The sequence below is a fragment of the Canis lupus genome, chromosome 9 (assembly GCF_011100685.1).
Source record: "Canis lupus familiaris isolate Mischka breed German Shepherd chromosome 9, alternate assembly UU_Cfam_GSD_1.0, whole genome shotgun sequence".
NCBI lineage: Eukaryota > Metazoa > Chordata > Mammalia > Carnivora > Canidae > Canis > Canis lupus.
In genome coordinates this window covers 18941539-18961698 of record NC_049230.1, presented here as the reverse complement: position 1 = coordinate 18961698, position 20160 = coordinate 18941539, and the positions used below count along the sequence as shown (strand labels likewise).

The 20160-nt window shown below is 60.7% G+C and overlaps 2 protein-coding genes across 3 annotated transcripts; one reads left to right on the top strand and one right to left on the bottom strand.

The window, feature by feature from the left end:
- Positions 1-1408: 1408 nt before the first annotated feature.
- On the top strand, positions 1409-8850 carry GRN (granulin precursor). Of its 2 annotated transcripts, none has more exons than XM_038547105.1 (13): positions 1409-1561; positions 4781-4925; positions 5050-5175; positions 5286-5370; positions 5853-5965; positions 6060-6195; positions 6317-6411; positions 6630-6753; positions 7047-7144; positions 7234-7479; positions 7745-7978; positions 8081-8311; positions 8408-8850. In XM_038547105.1, exons 2-13 carry the CDS (start codon positions 4788-4790, stop codon positions 8543-8545), a joined length of 1764 nt encoding a protein of 587 aa, XP_038403033.1. In that variant the 5' UTR covers positions 1409-1561; positions 4781-4787; the 3' UTR covers positions 8546-8850. The 2 variants fall into 2 exon arrangements, with proteins under 2 accessions (XP_038403033.1, XP_038403034.1); XM_038547106.1 differs by having other exon boundaries at positions 1555-1731.
- Positions 8851-9466: 616 nt separating this feature from the next.
- FAM171A2 (family with sequence similarity 171 member A2) lies at positions 9467-19075 on the bottom strand. The gene is made up of 8 exons (XM_038547104.1): positions 18946-19075; positions 15474-15701; positions 15134-15226; positions 12207-12365; positions 11948-12127; positions 11728-11844; positions 11482-11608; positions 9467-10979 (listed from the first exon to the last, which is right to left on the bottom strand). Exons 1-8 carry the CDS (start codon positions 19061-19063, stop codon positions 9503-9505), a joined length of 2499 nt encoding a protein of 832 aa, XP_038403032.1. The 5' UTR covers positions 19064-19075; the 3' UTR covers positions 9467-9502.
- Positions 19076-20160: the final 1085 nt, after the last annotated feature.

Here is a 20160-nt window from a genome sequence, read left to right as displayed (position 1 = left end):
AGGTAAACTGTGTACAAATGTCACTAGCGTACAGGGTTGTCCTGATTCTCAGCAGGAGCCTCACACACTCTCCAGACCCTCTCTAGCCCCAGGCTGAGCACCACTGCCACACACAATTCCCCAACCCTGCTACTCCCACACACAGAATGCCACCACCCCTGAATTGGGGTGTTTGTCATCTCCCCCAGCCACCCCTCTGCCCAAGCTCTTTGTTGAGCCTGTGGTGCTCTCCATCCACACTGTACCACCAAACACTGCCTGTCCCCCTAGCCTGGCACTGGGCTTTCTCTGGGCCTCTCCTCTTTCCTGGTGCATCTATCAACCATTTTTGGCCTGAGCCAAAATGGCCTTTTGGCACGGAGCAGCCTGGCTCTTGTTGCTGGCCAATCTGTTCTGTGTAGTACCTTTCTCTCCTCACCGGTTATTTCAATTCCTGGAAGGCAAGGCTGACTCTAACGAGGAAGCCACTTCCACTATGCTCCCACCCCCAGCCCAAGCCTCGTGTCAGGCACCCAACAGCTCCTCAAGCCCACTACGTTGTACTTGGCATTTAATCCCTGCCCAACGCTGCTCTTCCCATCTGGTTTCCTAATGCTCTTCCTAACACCCCCTGCTCAGGAGCTTTGCCAACCCCTGTCCACCTGCCAGTTAACATTCTCCCAGGTTCAGCTCCAAAAGGTGTCCTTAAAGGGGCGCCTGGGTGGTTCACTTGGTTGAGTATCTGCCGTTGGCTCAGGTCATGATCCTAGGGTCTAGGATCAAGCCCCAGTCCAGCTCCCTGCTCAGCAGGGAGTCTGCTTCTCCCTCTCCCTCCGCTCATGCTCGTTCTCTCAGATAAATAAATAAATAATTTTTAAAGTGCCCTTAAGGTAGAATTAAATCTTTTCCTCCCTGCCAAGAGCCAATCTTCCACCTCTGCCCTACACACATCCATTAATACCTGGCACACGATCTTGCACCTTAAATTAGATTGAACGTGAGCCTGTCTCATCTCTCTACCCACTCACACCCGGCCAGGAGCACCCTGAGGAAAGGGCCTGAGAGCTGTCTATCCTTGCCCTCACAACCCTCCCTTCGGGGCCTGGCTGCCCAGCATTTATTCTGAGTTCGTTGAATACAAAAGAAACAGGATGCACAGGTGTCCCTAACCCAGAAGCAGACATCCTGTAAACGCCCTGGAGTGCACCCCCTAAGGGGCAGCTCCCTTCGCCGGCCAACGCACTCCGGGGCCACACCACCTCGGGAAGACTCCGCCAGGCGCCCGCAGCCCGGCCGAGCCCGGCCAGGACGTCACATGATTCTCCAATCACATGATCCCATAAAACAGTGGAGGGGGGAGGGTGGGAAGCGAGAAGAAGGGAGGGACGACCGCGAATTGAGTAAGAAAAAAAAGCAGAGCTTTGCAGGCTGGCCCCGCCTCTACCGTCGAGCAGCAGCCAGTAGGAGCGCGACAGCCCGGACGCCTGGCCAATGGGAACGGAGGTGGGCGGGCCGTCGCGCCGCAGGCCCTAGTCCCGAGCTGCCCGGCCCGGCTTCGCAGCGAGCGCGGGGCCGGTCACAGGTAAGGAGGGTGGCCGCGCAGACCTCTCGCTTCCTCGGCAGTTCGGCCGGGCGGACGTGAGGGCTTGAGGCTCGTCTGGAGTTTCAGCCGGGAGGCAAGAGAAGACTGGCTCAGAGAAGCTCCTTTGGGGCTTTCCGATGCACAGGAGGCAGTTTTACGGGGGGCCGGGGGTAAGCAGTGATTGCAGTGACCCCCACGAGAAGGGGGCTCTCTCCCTCTCCAGCGGCTCCGGAAGCTGCAGCCCCTTCCCCAGAGCAGGGACCACCCCATTCTTGAGCCGGCTCCGGGCCGGTCCGGGTGCTGCTGCTGGTGCTGCTGGTGCTGCTGCTGGTGGTGCTGGGTGGTCCCCGGGGCACTGGGAGCGAGAGAGGCGCGCGCCCTGGTCCTGGAGCTCAGAGGGCTGCGAGTGGGCTGGTGGCCCTGCCCCCTCCAGGGTAGCAGGGCCGGGGGGGTGGTGACCGAACGCGGGGGTTGGGTCTGCCGCTCCCGTACTTCCTCTCGTGGGGGGTGGGACCAGCCAACTTCCGCCTCTCCCGGCCACTTTTCCTGCTCACTCGCAGTTGGGTTGGCTCACCTTTTGGGAATCTCTCTCCTGACGCTGGGAGTTGGGGGCTGCCACCTAGTGGAAGATGGCAGAGCTGGGGGCTTGGAGAGGCTCCTGTCCCTCTCTACCTTGGGAGTGGGGGGTGGCGGGAGAGAGGTCATCCTTGGTTGTGAGTGTGTGCGCGCGTCTGTGCATTGGTATCCACTAGAAGCACACGCTGTACTCCCTAACTTTAGGATGCCAAAGACTGCCCCGTGGTCCCAGATTTGTGCAGACAGGCACCTCTTCCGGCCTAAGCCAGGACAAGGGACAGCCTACGGAAGGTTGAGGTGTGACTCCCAAGAAGTAGGCGGGACGAGTCTTGCCTGGAGCTGTGAGTGTAGAGGAGAGGGTGAAAGGGGCCAAGGTATAGGACCAGCCAGGCGGTGTCCCCTGGAAACGGTCTCTGAGCTGGGACTGGGGCCGCGAAGAGAGCCAGGTGAGGGAGAGAAGGATGCAAGTGACTGGCTGGGTGTAAGTCGTCGCCACACCCAGTGTGCAGTGTCCACACAGACTCATGGGGGAACTGAGGCCCCAAGACAGCAACTTTTGAGGCTCTCACCATCAGTGGTGGCAATTCTAGGACTAGCACCCCAGTGCAGTATCCAGCACCCCTGTGCTTCTCATTTCTGTCCTGCCTTGTCCACCTGCTCAGAAAATGCTTCTGTCTCCCTCCTCTGCTTGGACCCCAGGCCTCTACTCTCCTGGGGTTCAGGGGTCCATTCCTGGGCACTGTGCATGGTGCCACCTGGTGACATGAACCCAAGTCTGGTATGCTTTGTAGCTCTCAAAGCCTGTCATCTCCATGACTGGATATATGACAAGGGCATGTTACCGAACTTCTCTGAGCCTCAAAGTAAAGGTAATTAGTACTTTGGATGGCTGTTGCAAAAAAGAAAGAAAATAGGATAGAGTATTGTAACTGGCCCGGGAAAGGCTCAACAAACTTTTTTTTTTTTAAGATGTTATTTATTTATTTATTTATGAGACACAGAGAGAGGCAGAAACACAGGCAGAGGGAGAAGCAGGCTCCTTGCAGGGAGCCTGATGCGGGACTCGATCCCCAGACCCTAGGATCACACCCTGAGACAAAAGCAGACACTCAACTTCTGAGCCAACCAGGCATCCTGAAGCTCAATAGACATTACTAGTCTTGCCCCTCCAGGCAGGGTAACATCTTCTGGGCCCATCCCATTGAACTAGTAGGGCTGGCTGAGCTTGGAATACTCATTTAGGAAGTCAGAGGTTACTCCCCAGAGACTCATGATTGGTTTCTTCTGCTAGTGCAGCTGTGTGAGTGCATGTGATCTTCTTCCTGTACTGCTGAGTTTCAGCTTCCGGGTAGGGGGTCGGCAGGGTTTGGGGGTGGTATGTTTGGGGAGTCTTAAAGGGCCTGGTGGTGTTGGGGGAGCCCAAGGGCACAGGTGTCTCAAAGGCTGGCCCGGCCTGTGCACCCCTTCCCTGGGTGGTTGGGGACAGCTGGGGGGGTAGGTATGGCTGGCCTCTGGGGTAGGCAGCCCAGATTCCACGGGCTACCACACTTCCCTTTTTTTTTTTTTTAATTTATGATAGTTACACAGAGAGAGAGAGAGGCAGAGACACAGGCAGAGGGAGAAGCAGGCTCCACGCACCGGGAGCCTGACGTGGGATTCGATCCCGGGTCTCCAGGATCGCTCCCTGGGCCAAAGGCAGGCGCTAAACCACTGCGCCACCCAGGGATCCCCACACTTCCCTTTTCATAACTTTCTCAACACCCTGGTTTCCCACGTCATCATGTGACACCCCTCCCCCACCCCACACAGGGAGGCTTCTGGAGGGGCTGGCTGGGGAAGTGGAACCCCAGCTTTTCTTCAAAGGGGGACTCCCTCTTTGCCCCCCAGCCCAGTCCTCCCATGGCCACTGATGCCTCACCCACTCCCTGGAGGTGCCCCATGTCCCTACAGATCAGACCCACAAACCCCACAAATTTTCCTTTCACAGACTTACATCTTTTTTTTTAAGATTTTTTTTTTTTTAAAGTATTCTCTGCACCTAGCATGGGGCTCAAATCTACAACGTCAAGATCAAGAGTCACATGCCTTGTTGACTAAGCCAGACTGGTGCTCTCATACGCCTACATCTTTACACACTCACCCACAGATGGAGACATTTGGCCACATTTTGGGGACACAGATCGACACACATACTTGGTTGTTTTTATCTTTTTTTAATAAAACAATATTTTATTAATTTATTTGACAGAGAGAGCACAAGCAGTGAGAGTGGCAGGCAGAGGGAGAGGGAGAAACAGGCTCCCCACTGAGCAGGGAGCTTGACACCAGGCTCCATCCCAGGAGCTTGGGATCATGACCTGAGCTGAAGGTAGACATTTAACCAAGTGAGCCACCCAGGCGCCCCTGACATGCATCCTTGTGTCAGCACTTCTGTCCAGGTGCTGTTACACATATGATGCACATGCAGGACACATATAGGAAGCTGGATCTTGGGCCTCACATCTTTCTTCCTGCCTCAACAGGGAATTGTTGGAGAGGCTCAGGTGGTATCTGGCACGGACCTGGGGGAGTGACTGGCCCCAGAATCAAGGGTCACATGGGCTTGTTGAAGCTAGTCGCCAAATGCCTCTTGGTGTTTTGCAGGCAGACCATGTGGACCCTGGTGAGCTGGGTGGCCTTGGTGGCCGGGCTGGTAGCTGGGACACAGTGCCCAGATGGTCAGTTCTGCCCTGTGGCCTGCTGCCTGGACCCAGGAGGAGCCAGCTACAGTTGCTGCAATCCCATTCCGGTGAGCGCCCTGCAGCCCAGGCAAGAGCTGGCAGCCTGGCATTTTCCAAAGGGGCATCTTGGCATGGCCAGAGAGAGGGGGCAGGCTTGGGTCCTTCATTTTGCCCTCTCCTCTTGCTTTCCAGGGCAAGTGGCCCACGGAGCTGAGCAGGCATCTGGGCAGGCCCTGCCAGCTAGATGCCCACTGCTCTCCTGGCTACTCCTGCCTCCTCACGATCTTGGGGACCTCCAGCTGCTGCCCGTTCCCAGAGGTGAGGGTACCATTAGTTCAACACGGGGGCTCAGGTCAGCATTTAGACTTTCCCTCCACTCACCCCAGGTAAAAGGGCCTAGCCAATGTTGGCGTCTCTGTGTCCCACAGGCCGTGTCGTGTGCCGATGGCCGCCACTGCTGCCCACGAGGCTACCACTGCAGTGCTGATGGGAGGTCCTGCTTCCAAAGATCAGGTGCGGCAGGGGTGGAGGTGGAGGGCAGGCAGATGGGCAGCATGCAGAGGCTGGCCTGCCCAGGAACCCCGCCAGCTGGGTGACCTGATTCCTGCCCTTGTGCCCTCATTCTCGTGGCATCTGTACTAAACAACCCCTTTGCTTGTGCTGGACAGAGGGGCAGCACCAGGTTAGGAAGGGGCGGGAGAGGATGCCAGACTCAAGGCCCAGCGCCAGGCATTCTGAGGATGGAGAGAGGTCAAGCTGGGCTGGTTTAAGGCCAGTCTAGTCACTGGATGCCCCTCCTGGTGCCATATTGCCGCAGCAGACTGGCTTGTGGGGAGAGTGGGTTAGGCGTGCCTGGGAGAGCACTGAGCCCAGTGCCGGACCCCGAGCCCCACCGTGCTGGGCCTGGAGGCTCTGGCACAAGCAGCTCCTCGAGTGACGGGAGTATTGGCCTTCCCTGACTGGGTTGGCGGAATCCTGGGTCATCCTGTCCACAGATACCAACCCCTTGGGTGCCATCCAGTGCCCTGACAGCCAGTTTGAATGTCCCAACTCCTCCACGTGCTGCACTATGCTAGATGGCTCCTGGGGATGCTGCCCCATGCCCCAGGTACAGGTTTGGGAAGAGGGGGGTGGGGGAAGCAGCAGGGGCAGAGCAAGGGGCTGGAGAGATCAAAGTCCGGGTCGGAACCATCTCTCGTCAGGCTTCTTGCTGCGAGGACAAGGTGCACTGCTGCCCCCATGGTACCTCCTGTGACCTGGCTCATGCCCGCTGCCTCACGGCCACAGGAAGCCACCCCCTGGCAAAGAAGATCCCCGCACAAAGGAGTAACAGGGCAGGTAAGGAAGTGGGAGAGCATCAGGTTCGGGGTTGGAAGTGAGGCGAGGCCTCATCTGGCTCTCAGCTGGGGAAGAGCTCCCCGCCACCTGGGCTGCCCCGCACACCTCTCTCCCCTTCCAGGGGTCATATGCCCTGATGGCCGGTCCCAGTGCCCTGATGGTTCCACTTGCTGCGAGCTGCCCAGCGGGAAGTATGGCTGCTGCCCAATGCCTCATGTGAGTGAAGGGCTAGGTGCCCACAGTCACCTGGCCCGGACACCTACCTTGGAGGGACGCCTTGGGGTGGGGCGTGCTGGCAGGTCCTTGGAAGCTTGGCTGCTCAGGACTCATGCCACCCCCTAGTGGGGGACTGAGGCAGTGTCAGCTGTCACCTGGCTGCTCCCTGAGCTCAACGGAGATTGGAAGTCACAGGACCTTCCCCTCCCCCCACCCAGGCCATCTGCTGCTCCGATCACCTGCACTGTTGCCCCCAGGATACTGTGTGCGACTTGGTCCGGAGTAAGTGCCTCTCCAAGGAGAACGCTACGGACCTCCTCACCAAGCTGCCAGCACACACAGGTACCAGAGGAAGGCTGCAGACCCCATTCTACCTGCACCATGTGCAGGAGCTCTCCACTGCACTGTTCCAGGAACAGATAAGGGGGTGGGAGGCTGATGGCCACAAGGAGGGGACAGGGCTGGCACAGCCCCTTTTCCTCCACACTAGTCATTGCCTTTGGGTCACTGCTGAGGTGGCCTAAATATACTCTCCATTCTCCACACCTGGGTCCAGCTGTGGCGCCAGCAAGGGGTTGGGTGTCCTGAGGGCCCCCACAGCCACCGCTGACCTGTCCTCCGTGCCTTTCTCACAGTGCAGGAGGTGAAATGTGACATGGAGGTGAGCTGCCCAGACGGCTACACCTGCTGCCGTCTGCAGTCAGGGGCCTGGGGCTGCTGCCCTTTTGCCCAGGTACCCAGGAGTGGTGGGTGGGCTGGGCTGAGCAGAAAGTGGCAGCCAGCTAGGCCTCGTGCCCATTGTCCCCTGTCCATTCACCCTAGGCCGTATGCTGTGAGGACCATGTACACTGCTGCCCGGCTGGGTTTAAATGTGACACAGCGAAGGGCACCTGTGAACAGAACGCCCCCCAGATGCCCTGGATGGTGCAGGCCCCAGCCCGCCTTCAGCTGCTGAACCCCCAGGCCACAGAGAATGATGTCCCCTGTGATAACGTCACCAGCTGTCCCTCCTCCAATACCTGCTGTCGACTTATGTCCGGGGAGTGGGGCTGCTGTCCTGCCCCAGAGGTGTGTGGGTAGGGGGAGAGCATGGCAGGGGGATGACAGGGTCTTAGCCAAGGCAGGTGGCCAGCCTCCTGTTGCTTTGCTCTTCTCTCCCCTGCCTGGCCCACAGGTGGCACACCAGCTGGGTCAAGTTCATTCCCAGCTGGGGGAGCTGTGAGCAGGAGAGGGAGTCGGGCTAGGCAGGGGCTTAGCTTTTTGTCCCACATGGCAGCTTCCCAGACCATCCTGTTCTACCACTGTCCCCCCTACCCCCCCCCACCCCTGCCAGGCTGTCTGCTGCTCAGACCACCAGCACTGCTGCCCCCATGGCTATACGTGCTTGGACGACGGGCACTGTCAGAGGGGGAGCAAGGTGGTGAGTGGACTGGAGAAGATGCCTGCCCGCCGGGCTTCCCCATCTCACCGCAGGGATATAGGCTGTGACCAGCACACCAGCTGCCCCGTGGGACAGACCTGCTGCCCAAGCCTGAGTGGAGGCTGGGCCTGCTGCCAGTTGCCTCATGTGAGTGCCCCCCCCCCACCACCACCCCACCTGCCCTGCACAGGGGGTCTGAGTCTCCCAGGGAGAGGAGGGGAGAGTTGAAGGCTGCCCTGTCCCTCCCAGGCTGTGTGCTGTGAGGACCGTCAGCACTGCTGCCCAGCCGGGTACACCTGCAACGTGAAGGCCCGATCCTGTGAGAAGGAGGCAGACTCGACCCACCTGGCCGTCCGCCTGGCCCGTGGCCCTCGCGTGGGTGTGGGGAACGTGAAGTGTGGGGAAGGGCACTTCTGCCATGATAACCAGACCTGCTGTCGAGATAGCCGAGGAGGCTGGGCCTGCTGTCCCTATCACCAGGTCAGTGCTCCCTCACCCCTGCCCTGGAGCTGGGTATCCCTGAGAGCCAGGTGCCCCACTCTGACCCCCTGCCCCCACCCATCTGTGGCCGTCCAGGGTGTCTGTTGTGCGGATCAGCGTCACTGCTGCCCCACTGGCTTCCACTGTGGGGCCAAGGGCACCAAATGTCTACGGAGGGAGAGCCTGCGCTGGGACATGCCACTGAGGGACCCAGCCCCAAGACCGCTGCTGTGAGGCGAGCCGAAGGACTATAGAGTCTGCAGCCCTTGGGACCCTGCTCGGAGGGTCCCCACTGCTCAGGCCTCCCCAGCACCTCTCCCCCACCAAATTCTCCCAAGTCCCCCATCCTGAGTCCCACCCCCATCATGGTTGCTGGGGCCTCAACCTAAGGCCTTCCCTATCTCAAGGGAGGCTGTGGCGAAAGCCATGTTACAAGCTGCCATCCCTCCCTGTTTCCGTCTACCCTGTGGCCAGGTGCTCTTCCCTATCCACAGGTGTATGTGTGTATGTGCTGCAGTAAAGTTTGTACACTTTCTTAACAGCGTCTGATTTGACCACCTTGCCTGCCCTACTCTGAGAAGGGCTCCCACCCAGTGTCCGTGTTCCCCAACCCCACAGAAAGACACACACACACAGAGTTAATCTCACCAGTTTTATATTTGCTGTTGCCCACAGCAATCCCATCACACGATCCCCTAGTCCCCAGAGCCGCCCCAGCCACCAGCCCTGTGACATTGTAGCCCAGAGATGGGCTAGTCAGCAAGCAGCACCCCCTCCCCTCCCGGGGGTCCACAGAGAAGGCCCCCTCCCTTCCCGGCCCTCACACTAGCAGCTGAGGCCCGGTCGCCCCTCCTGCTTCCCCACAATAGATCTTTCTATGTACAGCCACGTTTATACAGGCACTGCTTCCCCCCACCCAGCCCTCCTTCCCCAGCACCTCCCCAATGGGGGTCTGGACCCCTCCCACCTCCTCCCTCTTGGAGGCTGACCCGGGTCCCTCCCGAGACCTCACCCAGCACGTACCACTGGACAGCTCCGCAGGCCCCCGGCCACCTCTCCCGGCAGGGCGGGGGGCACTGGGGCGCTAAGAGCGAGGGCCCCCGCGGCCCCCCGGCGCGCGCACCCTGGGGGCGGAGCCGGGCGGGAGGGGCGGGGGCCGGCCCGGGGGCGGCGCCAGGCCGGGCGGGGGCGCTACTTGACGTTGAACACCATCAGCGGCCGCTCCTCCCGCCGCTGCCACGGGCTCTTCTTGTCGCCCGCCTCGTCGCCCGCCTCCGCCCCCAGCTCGTCCTCTGGGCTGGTGAGCGAGTCGCGCCGCAGCTCGCTGGCGCTGCTGCGGGAACTGTCCCCGCGGCTGCGGCCCCGACCCCGGGGCACGGTGGCCGCCCGGCCCTCGGGCGCCGCCACCTCGTCCAGCAGCGGCGTCAGCGAGTTGTCCTCGGGGGAGCAGAGGCCCGTGCGGCTCTCGCTGCTGCTCGGCTCCGTGTCCTCGCTGAGCGCCAGGCGCGGGGGCGCGGGCGGCGGCGGCGGCGGCGGGGGCGGCGGGGCGGCGGGGGGGGCACGCTCCCGCTCCCGCTCCTCGCGCAGGGGCCGCCGGCGCGCGGGCCGCGCCTCGTGCACGTCGACGCCCGAGTCCAGGCTGGCGTCGGTGCTGCGGCCGCCCCCGCCCGCCTGCAGGTCGATGTAGGAGTGGCGCACCTGCGAGTTGGAGCGCCCGTCCAGGGACACGAACCAGGCGCGCGGGTGAGGCTTCACGCCCAGTTCGAGCAGCTTCTTCTCGGTCAGAGCCTGCAGCTCCCCGTTGAGCTGCGCCATGGTGGACTCGTTGAACAGCACCGGGATGGTGACCGAGCCGCTGACCGGCGCCGAGCGCCCGCCCCCCCAGGCCTCGCCGCCGCCGCCGCCCTCGCCGCCCGCGCCCGAGTGGCTCTGCATCAGCGGGCGCTGGGGGTCGGGCGCGGGGAAGGGGCGCGCGGGGCCGGGGCCCGTGCTCTCGGCCGGGGCCGCCTCGTCGCCGGGCCCCGCGGCGCCCCCCTCGCCGCCCAGGCGCACGTAGTGCGCGGGGATCACCAGGGTGGGCATGACGTTGCGGTAGACGCTGTCCTTGAGGTGGTCGATGGAGCCGCAGAAGATGAGCTGCCCGGCCTGGCTGAGCGACGGCGGCCGCGCCAGCTGGTCCACGGACTGCGACAGCAGGAAGTCGGGGGGCTTGCTCTCGGCCGCCCCCTTGTGGCCCAAGTAGTGCTCGAAGGGCGGCGGCGGCGAGGGCGGCTCCTGCAGGAAGGCCGGGGTGGCCGAGGCGCCCCGACGGTACTCCTCGAGGCCTGGCTCCAGCCCGCCGGGCCCCTCGACGGAGCGGGCGCCCTTGAGGCCCGCGCCCTCGCCCCCGCGGGCGCCCCCAGGCTCGGCGGCCGGACGGCTGGCCGCGCGTGGCTTGGCGCGGAAGAAGTCGTCCCGGGAGGCAGCAAGGTCCCGGGAGCTGGAGAAGGCCGAGTGCAGGGGGCCTGGGGGCGGAGCCTCAGGGTCCCCAGACGGCGCGGGCTCCAAGGGTCCCCCACAAATGAGGTGGAGCTGAGACATCGAGGTGGCTTGGTCTCGTTTGTTACCATCAGAGGGCCCAGACAGCTGCAGTTTGCGGTGCTGTTGCCTCGGCTTCAGGCAGCGCCTCCTGGAGGGTGTTGGGCAGGGGGGAGTGGGACCGCGACCTCAGGAAAGGGTGGGGGCCAGAGCAGCTCCCTACCCCCGCGGTTGCAAGATGAGGGATGGGGGGAATGCCTGGGACTGGAGAGAAATACTGGGGAGCCCGGAGGGGCCTTGGGATTGGTTTGCAGAAAGAGTGTGGGAGGGACAGCCAGCAGCTGTTCCCATTTGGGTCCCCCTGAGGGGAACTGCACTCCTTCACACGAAGGCGATGCTGCGAGAACCTGGGAGGAGCCCCTCTGAGGGGCCGGGCTGCAGGTCCTGCCTCCTCTCCCCCCACTTCTCTTCAGCCAGCCACCTGCTTCTGGGGTCCTAGCATGTGCATTTGCTGCCTTTTCCTGTCAAGGCCTTGAAGATTGGAATTGTATTTTACACGTGCTTGGAGCGCGAGTGCCCAGCCCCACGGAAGACCTAGGATGGGCCTCAGTCTGCTGGGATGAGGGGAGCATGGGCGATGGGGAGGCACTCACCGGCAGTAGTAGATGAGCAGACACAACAGAATGAGCACCAGCAGGGCCAGGGCTGCCAGGATGGTGAGCAGGAAGATGGTGTGGTAGGTACCAATGTCCTGGATGCCCGATGTGATGGTGACCAGTCCTGTGCCAGGCAAGGGCTTAGCTTTCCAGGCGTGGGTGCCCTTCTGCCTTCCAGGAGCCCACACTCCCAGCCTCCCTTCCCCCACTGTGCCCCGTCCTGGCTGTCCCCCTGTCTCTCACCAGCGGTGGGGGAAGCCATGGCAGCTGCCCAGTACCCCAGCTGGGGGGAGACGAAGGTCCAGTAGAGCTGTCGGCCTTCCTTCCGGATCACACCAGTGCCATTGCGTACCCACAGCCCTGGGAGAGGCAGGAGTTTTGTGAAACTCGATGCCCATCCCCCCATCTAATTCCCACTGTCTTCCCCCAAACTCCAGCAGCTGCTACCCCCTAAGGCACTCACCACTCTTGGGGTCGAACCTCCAGGCTGGAATGCTGGTGCCTGCAGTCAGGGCGCGAGGCTCTGAGGGCACGGGCAGGGACAGGTGAATGGGGCCCGAAAGTGGGACTTCTGTTCCATTGCCCGTCAGCAGGTGCACACTCACGGCAGCCAGGGGCATCAGCTCTAGCCAGGAGCCATTGCCTGGGGGAAAGGAGACAGGGCTGAGGGCTAAATCCTGATGGTAGGGAGGACGCCCTTCCATGCGGAACATGCAGCTTACCTGAGCTGGAGGCCTCAGTTCCCAGGAAGGCAGGGAAAGCGCGCATTTCCTGTTGGGTGCTGGCAGGTGTGAGCGAGGCCCAGAGCTGGCTGTAGGTGGAGCTGACCGGCAGGCGGGCGGCCCGGCGCTGGAACTGCACCCAGGGCTGGGAGCGGGCACCTGGATAGAGAGGCAGGACTGCTGTGGCTTGGCCAGGGGCAAGCTTCCCCAGGGAACAGAGCAGAAAGCGAATATTTGAGAAGGGAGCTAACCCAGTAGCCACCAGGTTAAGCCACTTGGGAAGGTCAGAGAGGGTGGTGGCTTGGGGAGAACTGCATTCATAGAATGCTGACAGGGAAAGGACTTGGACCTGAAATCTAGTCCTGGGTGTGTGACCCTGAGCAAGTTGCTTGCTCTCTTTGAAACACCGTTTCCTTATTAACCTATACAGTAGGGAATCCCTGGGTGGCTCAGTGGTTTAGCGCCTGCCTTTGGCCCAGGACTCCAGGATCGAGTCCTGCGTCGGGCTCCCGGCATGGAGCCTGCTTCTCCCTCCTCCTGTGTCTCTGCCTCTCTCTCTCTATGTCTATCATAAATAAATAAATAAATCTTAAAAAAAAAAAAACTATACAGTGAAAGGGTTCAGGTCCTCAAACAATTCCCGTTGCCTAGTGTGTGGCGGGCACTGTGTCAGGTGCTGGAGATAGAAAGGTGAAGAATACACAGTCCACAATTCCCTGCCTTGAAGTTCACGGTCTTGTGCAGGGCTGTGCATCTGGGCACCTGTCAGAACTCCCTGCTGTGTTGGGTGTAAATGGTCTCTGCGCTGCCCACAACACAGTACCCACTAGACACACCTGCCATTTAAGCCCTTGAAAGGTGGCTGCTGTGACTCAGAAACTGGATTTATTTGAAATTTTTCAAAATTTATAATGAACTTTCATTTAGCCACATGTTGCTAGTGGCTGCTGTATTACACAGCTTAAGATGTGTGTGTCTGTCTGTCTTCCTTGGGGTGGGAGGGGGCGTATAAAGAGAATTCCAATACAATAGGGTAGTAGCTAATATTAAGCTTTAAGATGCGCTGGACACTATTCTGAGCAGGCTTCCTGTGTTAACCCCTGTAATTAGTACAATAGCCCTGAAATAGGTGCTTTCATTATGAACCTTGTGGTAAACACACAGAAATGGAGCCCAGAGAAGTTTAGTGACTTGCCTAAGGCCACAATCCTGGAGCCGGACTGAAGCTCAGGAAGTGCGGTGCTGGCCCAACTTCTCAGCCCCTCTTCATCCTACCTTGCTATTAAAACAGCAGGTAGCAAAGGGTGCTTGGCCCACCCAGCTGGGGAAGGCCCAGTGGAATCTTGCAGGCTAAGACTGACTCTACCAGGAAAGAAAATGTAAAGGGACCGCCAGGAGAACGGGTGACCGAAAGGCCCAGAGGCACGGGGCAGCATGCTGGTCCATGGACACAGGTTGCTGCATGGCACGCAGGCCTCATAGGGCACGGTCAGCTTTATGAAAGACTCTAGGCTTTACCTTGAAAGCAGTGGGAGCCACAGGAGGCCATTAAGCTAAGAGGCAACAAAGGGATCATTTGGCATTTTATTACTTATTTATTATTTTCTAAAGTAGGCCCCATGCCCAACATGGGGCTTGAACTCATGACCTTGAGAGTAAGAGTTGAATGTTCTACTGACTGAGCCAGCCTCATTAGGCATTTTAGAAACTTCCAAAGACAGTCTAGAAGCCTCTGGTTCAGGACCAGGGAGATGAAGATGAGCAAACGAGTAACTTGGAGATAAGGGCTCAAGCTAGGAATATAAGTTGGGGAGGGGGTTCCGTCTCCAAAACCCACTGTGGCTCCCTCATACTAGCCAGCTCAATCAGTCTGCAGCAGGCACCCCTCCTGCAGAGCCAGACTGGAGCATCCCTTGCACCCTCACTGTCCCCTTCTGTCCCTGCATCTCCAGTGAAGGTGCCTTTGCTCCCCCTTCAACTCCTGAGCCCACAAGGCTCCATAGCTCCCTTCCCCTGATTCCCTTGCCCTGCTGAGGTGAGGGATATCTCGATGCTGAAGACTGCTGCCCTCTACTTCACTGCTCTGCCTGCTTTGCAATTAGTTCAGGGTTGGCAGTGATCGGTTTGTCCGTCTTCCTACTTATCCGTGAACTCCACAAGACTTCCCTCCTATTGTTCCCCAGCACCAGACACAAGCCTGGCACGGCACAGGTGCCGCAGTAAGAGTTGGCGGGGCAGAGACTGAAGCCGAGGCTAGAGGGGGACTGCTGTGGGATTGCTGCAGGCCTTTTACCTGAGAGTTGCTCAGTCCCTATGGAATGACCCTCTGATGGCCCTCTCACATAGCTAGGCACCCAGTAGGTGCACAAGAAGTACGTGTAGATCCACCAATGAAACAGGTGGCAGGGAATAGAAATTCTAATGGTAGGAGTAGAGGGAGAATAGAAACCACGAGAAGCCCCAATAATAATAAACATTTATTGACCACCTTCTGTGCTGTTTTTTGCATGCTTGTTGATATTTAATCCTACTTCAATTTGTTTTTTTGTTTGTTTTTTAATTTTTATTTATTTATGATAGTCACACACAGAGAGAGAGAGAGGCAGAGACACAGGCAGAGGGAGAAGCAGGCTCCATGCACCGGGAGCCCGACGTGGGATTCGATCCCGGGTCTCCAGGATCGCTCCCTGGGCCAAAGGCAGGCGCTAAACCGCTGCGCCACCCAGGGATCCCCAATTTGATGATATATTTAAATTGATGATTTGACTGTCAATATCCACATCTTACAGATGAACAAAGGCTCAGAGAGGTGAAGTGACTTGCTCAAAGGGACCCAGCACTAATATGTGCAAGAGTGGAGCTCTCTATCCCGAGTCAGAGGAAGGAAGAGGAGCTGGCATGAGGTGGGGGGAAAAGACGAGCCTTACCAGGAGAGCCCAAAAGGATGTGCACCAGGTCCTCATAGAGGATGAGGGTGGCCGGCCGCTCGGGGAGCAGATAGAGGCTGACTGACGCATACACTGTGGGAGGGGTGGCCCATCAGCTCCAGAGAAAGCTCCCCCCACACACCCCTTCAACCCCAGGGCCAGGCACTCCCTCCAACTCCAAGTGAATCCCAGTGACTGCCTCTTCCTTCAGCCCCCTCTGCATACCCCCAGCCCCGCAGCAGCTGCTGAAAGGCCCACCCCTCCACCCCCAAAGACTATTTTGGGAAGGGGCTGATGGGGTCAGCTGCTGCCCCCTCCCTCCACCTGCCCCTGCACTCACGGGGCAGCTTGTCAACACGCCAGGGCACTGAGTTGGTGAGGAAGCCGGGGCGGGCAGCAGTGACCAGCACCCAGGTGCCCAAACGGTAACTGAGGGGCAGTATAGCCACGCCCTCCGAGTCCGTGGTGCCAGCGGCCAGCAGCATCCGGTTCCCAAACACGTCCACGGAGGCCCGGGCCAAGGGCACCAGCTCCCCGCTCACATATACCTGCACCTTGATCAGGATCTCTGTGGGCAAGATGGGGTGAGGAGAGTGAGGAGGGAGGGGGGAGGAACTGGGGGGCGTCCCGAGATCAGAGGAGGGGGCTGTGGGGCCCAGGCTCGACAGGGCTTTATGACAGGGCATTGATAGGGCCCTCGTGTAAACCTCATGTCAGCGCATGAGGCGTATGGTGGTGCTATGGCCATATTTCAAGTGCCACATTTTTACATTTCTGAACTCACATTGTGCCTCTGACTGATGAGGTCATCATTGTGATTGGCAGTATTGTTTTTTTCTTCCTGGTACATGAAATAATGGTGTATCTTACAGTCAATGATGTATCAGACTTCATAAAAGATGCTCTTGAGCCCATTTTACAGATAAAGAAGCTGAGGCTCAAAGAATTTAGATATTTGCCCTGCAGTTAAGGCGGGAGACCTGGGATCCAAACCTGGGAGTCTGCCTCTAGACCCAAATTCTTAACCACTGGACCCCATGGGGCTGGTGTCAGGGAAGGGAAAGGGAAGAGGGCGGAGAAAGGAGGAATAAGTGGAGGGCCAAGGGTCCACAGGTGGAGAGGAGAGAGCGCAGCATTCAGCCAATGAGAGGGGTTGCCGGGGGGCTGGGTCAGAGTGTGGGTCCTGAAGAAAAAGCTGAGAAGGGGACACTAGGGAGTTGGTCATTCCTCTTACTCATCTTCTTCCCAGAATCCTTTGCACAGCTTGTTTCCTTTCAGCTTTAGGGACTCACCCCAACCCCTAAGCCCAAACAAGCACCTCCTGACCCCTCCCCCTCACAAGTACTGCCCACCCCCTCCCAGCTGGTCAGCTACAAGTCAGTCACCATGGCAACGCCCTCATTCCTCCCAGGAGATGGGCAGAGAGCTGGGGCCCTGGCAAGGGGAAGGAGATCTGGGGGGGCCGACCCAGGCCCAAGGGAAACTGGTGTGGAGAGGGCTGCGAAGGGAAGTCCAGGTCTTTTGCTTTCCAGCTGCCTCTGCCCCTGGCCCCAGGATAGTTTGGCCAGGACGGACCGGCAGGTGTCCTGATCTCAGATGGGGTGACCCGGTAGGGACCAGGCCTGGAGCTGTTCTCATGGATTCCCCGGGCAGCCTCTCTGATCCTTGGTACCATCTACCTCTTCCCGCTGAGCATGGCTCCACCCTCAAGAACCTGCCTCACCCCTACCTTGCTGCTAATAATAGGAGGAGCTGTCCATGCCTAGAAAGGTACAGGGGCCTCAGTACAGGGCCCAGAGGCAGGTGACGAATGGGCTCAGTGCCCATTTTACAGATAAAGCGCAAATCCAGGTACAGAAAGAAGAGCCTGGAGCTCAGGGCAGCAGGGCATGGGGAGGTCAGGGGGGCTTGGGTGTGGAGCCTGACGCTCAGCAGTGACAGGTGTCGGATCTCAGGCTTCCAACCCCAGGGCCAGCGCCACGCCTGGGCCTGGCATCCCATCCAGCTGTTCGCCTGAACCCACCTCCCACACCCCTCCCAGGCCAAAGTCCAACTTGGCAGGGGGGCTGCACACACTCAACTCTTTCCTACTCTGGTTTTCCCAGGAGCGGCCAATCTCCCTGCCCCTCCTCCACCACTACCCAGGAGGAATGCTGAGAAGCTAGAGGGGCTTGGCTACTCCCCACCCCTGCCCAGGCTAGGAGCAGCTGGATCGAGCAGCTGGGAAGAGAGGACCCAGGAGTCTGGAATATGGTCATTTGAAGGAATGCTCAGGGTTCCAGGGCCAGAGCCTCAGGGAGGGGAGGGGGCCCAAGGAACCGCACAGGGGTGGGCAGGGGTGAGCAGGTGCCTAGCAGCTTCTCCATCCCCTTCCCCTCAAGCTGGGCTCTCAGCCAGTGAGAGCCTCCCATCCTGACTCTCTTCCAGTCAATTCCCTGGGCCCCCTCCCCTGGGGTACAGGACTTGCAGGAAAGGCTTTTTGAGAAACCAGGGCCCCTTCCTACCCATCAAAGCCTCCTCTCCTCCCACAGAGAGCAGGGAAGACTGAGGCCAGAGGTGAGCCTTCCCCATTTCTCAAGCCTGACATTCCCTACTTGCATCCGTCTCTCCTGGCTTCAGCCCTGCCTCCTTCCAGGAGGAAATCCGACCCCCCTCCCTTCATCCGGACCCCACTTCCCTGAACCAGACACCCCCCCCACCCTGCTTTTCCTGTCAGCTCCTTGGTGGGGAGGCGAAGAGCGGAGAGCATTGCTTCAGGCAGGGATGGGGCCCGGAGGCGGTAGAGGGAAGCGCGCCGGGGTGGTGGGCAGGAGGCTGGAAGGTGGGCGCGGGGCTGGAGTGGGCGAGGCCCTGAGACCCCAGGCGTCGGAAGGGAGCCACGGTCTAGCTCTCCCCTCTCGCCCGCTGCAGGAGCCCGCCCCACCCCCACCTCACACACCCACCTGGGCCGGGAGGCGCCGGGAGGCTCCGTTTCACCGCGAGGGAGAGGTTAGAAGAGGAGGGGGTGCGCTGGGGGCAGGCTGGGGATAGGAGTGGCCGGAGGTCCGCTGGAGGGGACCCAGGCACCTGCCCGCCCCGCCGGCGCAGCCCACAGCCAGCCAGCCAGCCCAGCATGGCTCCGCCACCACAGCCCTGCCATGCGCTTTGGCTGGGAAGCACCGCGTACCCCCTTCTCCAGACCCCCCCAAACTGCAGCCCCTCCCCCCTCGAGGGCTGACAGCGCTTCTTTGGTACACCCCCAATCCTGAACCTGGGGGGGCCGGCCGGGGGCTGTCAGGCTCCAGGGCGAAGAACCCCATTCGAGCAGAGTCAATCCGCCCCCCCCCGCCCCCCCGCCCCCTCCCCCCTTCCAGCCCGGCTCGGGGCGCCCAGCCCCCGTCCGGGTCCGAGGTGGCAGCCGGGCTGGCGCCCCCACCCCGGCCGGGTCGGCAGCGGGGAACCCGCAGGGGGCTGCGGAGCGGGCGCCCGCCCCAGCCCGCCCCTGGGCGGGTGTCTCCGGTAGACAATGGCTCAGGCAGCAGCGCCTCGCGGACCCGGAGAGAGAAAAACAAGGCGAGAGGGGGCGGCAGCGCGGAGCCTGGGGACCCCCGCTCTCCCCATTGTGTCTCCTCGAGACCCCCGCCCCGGCCGTCGCCCTCTCCCTCCCCCCTCTCCCCCGTAAGCGCCGACCCCAAGTCGCTGGCTGCCCCCACCCCAGCCCAGGGAACAGAGTACCCCCGATTCACGAGCGCCGAGACGAGGGAGCTGGCGGGCGGGGGCCACATCGAGGGGGCGCAGGCCCGCGATCGCTGCCCCTCTCGGCCGAGACTCACCCTGCGGGCTGGGGGGCTCCGGCGGCGACTTGCCGGGAGCCCGGGAGGCGCCGCCGAGCAGCAGCCCCAGCAGCGGCAGCAGCCGCGCGAGGACGCTGGGGCCACTCGGCGGCGGCATCGCGGGGCTCGGCCGGGCCCTAGCGGCCCATGGCTCCCGCCCGGCCCCGCTCGGCCGGCCCCGCTCAGCCCCAGCTCTGCGCCGCGCCGCGCCGCTCCGGCTCCCGCTCTGGCTGCGGCGGCCGCTCGGCGCGATTGTCTCCGCCCGGAGCCGCCGCCAGCGCCCCCTGCAGGCGGCGCCCCACCCCGCAGACCTCGGGGCGCCGCCCCCTCGCTGCCCCGCTCCGCGCGCCGCCCGCCCGCCCGCCCGCGCAGCGGGCGCTCAGCCCACCCTGCGGCCCCCACCCTGCGCTGCCAGACCCCGAGCTGCGACGGCTGCCACGGAGAGGGGCCGATCGACCCGAGCGCTTGGAGGTCCGGAGCCCTCGGAATTTGGTGCAGAATTTGGGAGGAAAAGCAACTGCTGACCATACGCTCAAAGAGGCAGTAGGGTCACGAGCGTCTCCGAAAAGTGTAGGAACTGCCCAGGTCTGTCCGCACAAACCCCCACGCAGTGGGAGCTGGTCAGCGGGTCTAGCTTCTGCCTCTTGGGCCGTGAGCAAGTGACTTCGCCTTCTGGTCTCCCCCCTCTTTCAAGTGAGAATTGTAATAGTCTCTAGCTCGTGGGGCTGTCCTCAAGATGACATGAGATCGTGATGTAAAGCATCTAGCATATGCTTGACAGGAGCAGGGGCGCCATCAATGGGGCCGGTGTTGGTCCAGGGAAAAGTGGGGGCTCACCTCCACTCCGGTAATAATATCCATTGTTGGACAGTCATAATGCTTAGGAAATTTCTTCTAAAGATGCCAGCCGCCTTTGCGAGAATCACCAGGGGTCCCACTGGTACTGGCTCATGATGGCAGTCTTGGCCTTCTTCCTCAGCCATTGAACCCCACATCTGAAGCCTGCCCTAGCCCCAGCAGAGCTCTCTTTCTTTCCAGTTTCTGGTTGTCATCATGGTTCAGCTTCTGGGTGGCTAAATCCTCATGTCATTCCGTGTCCCTCTCTTGGTTTTCCCTGGCTCTCTCCTCCTTCTCACGATGTGGCGCCTCAAGGGGCCCTAGATACCTAGAGCAAGAGCCTGGTTCCCCACAGGACAGCAGGTTGGGTCTGGTTGG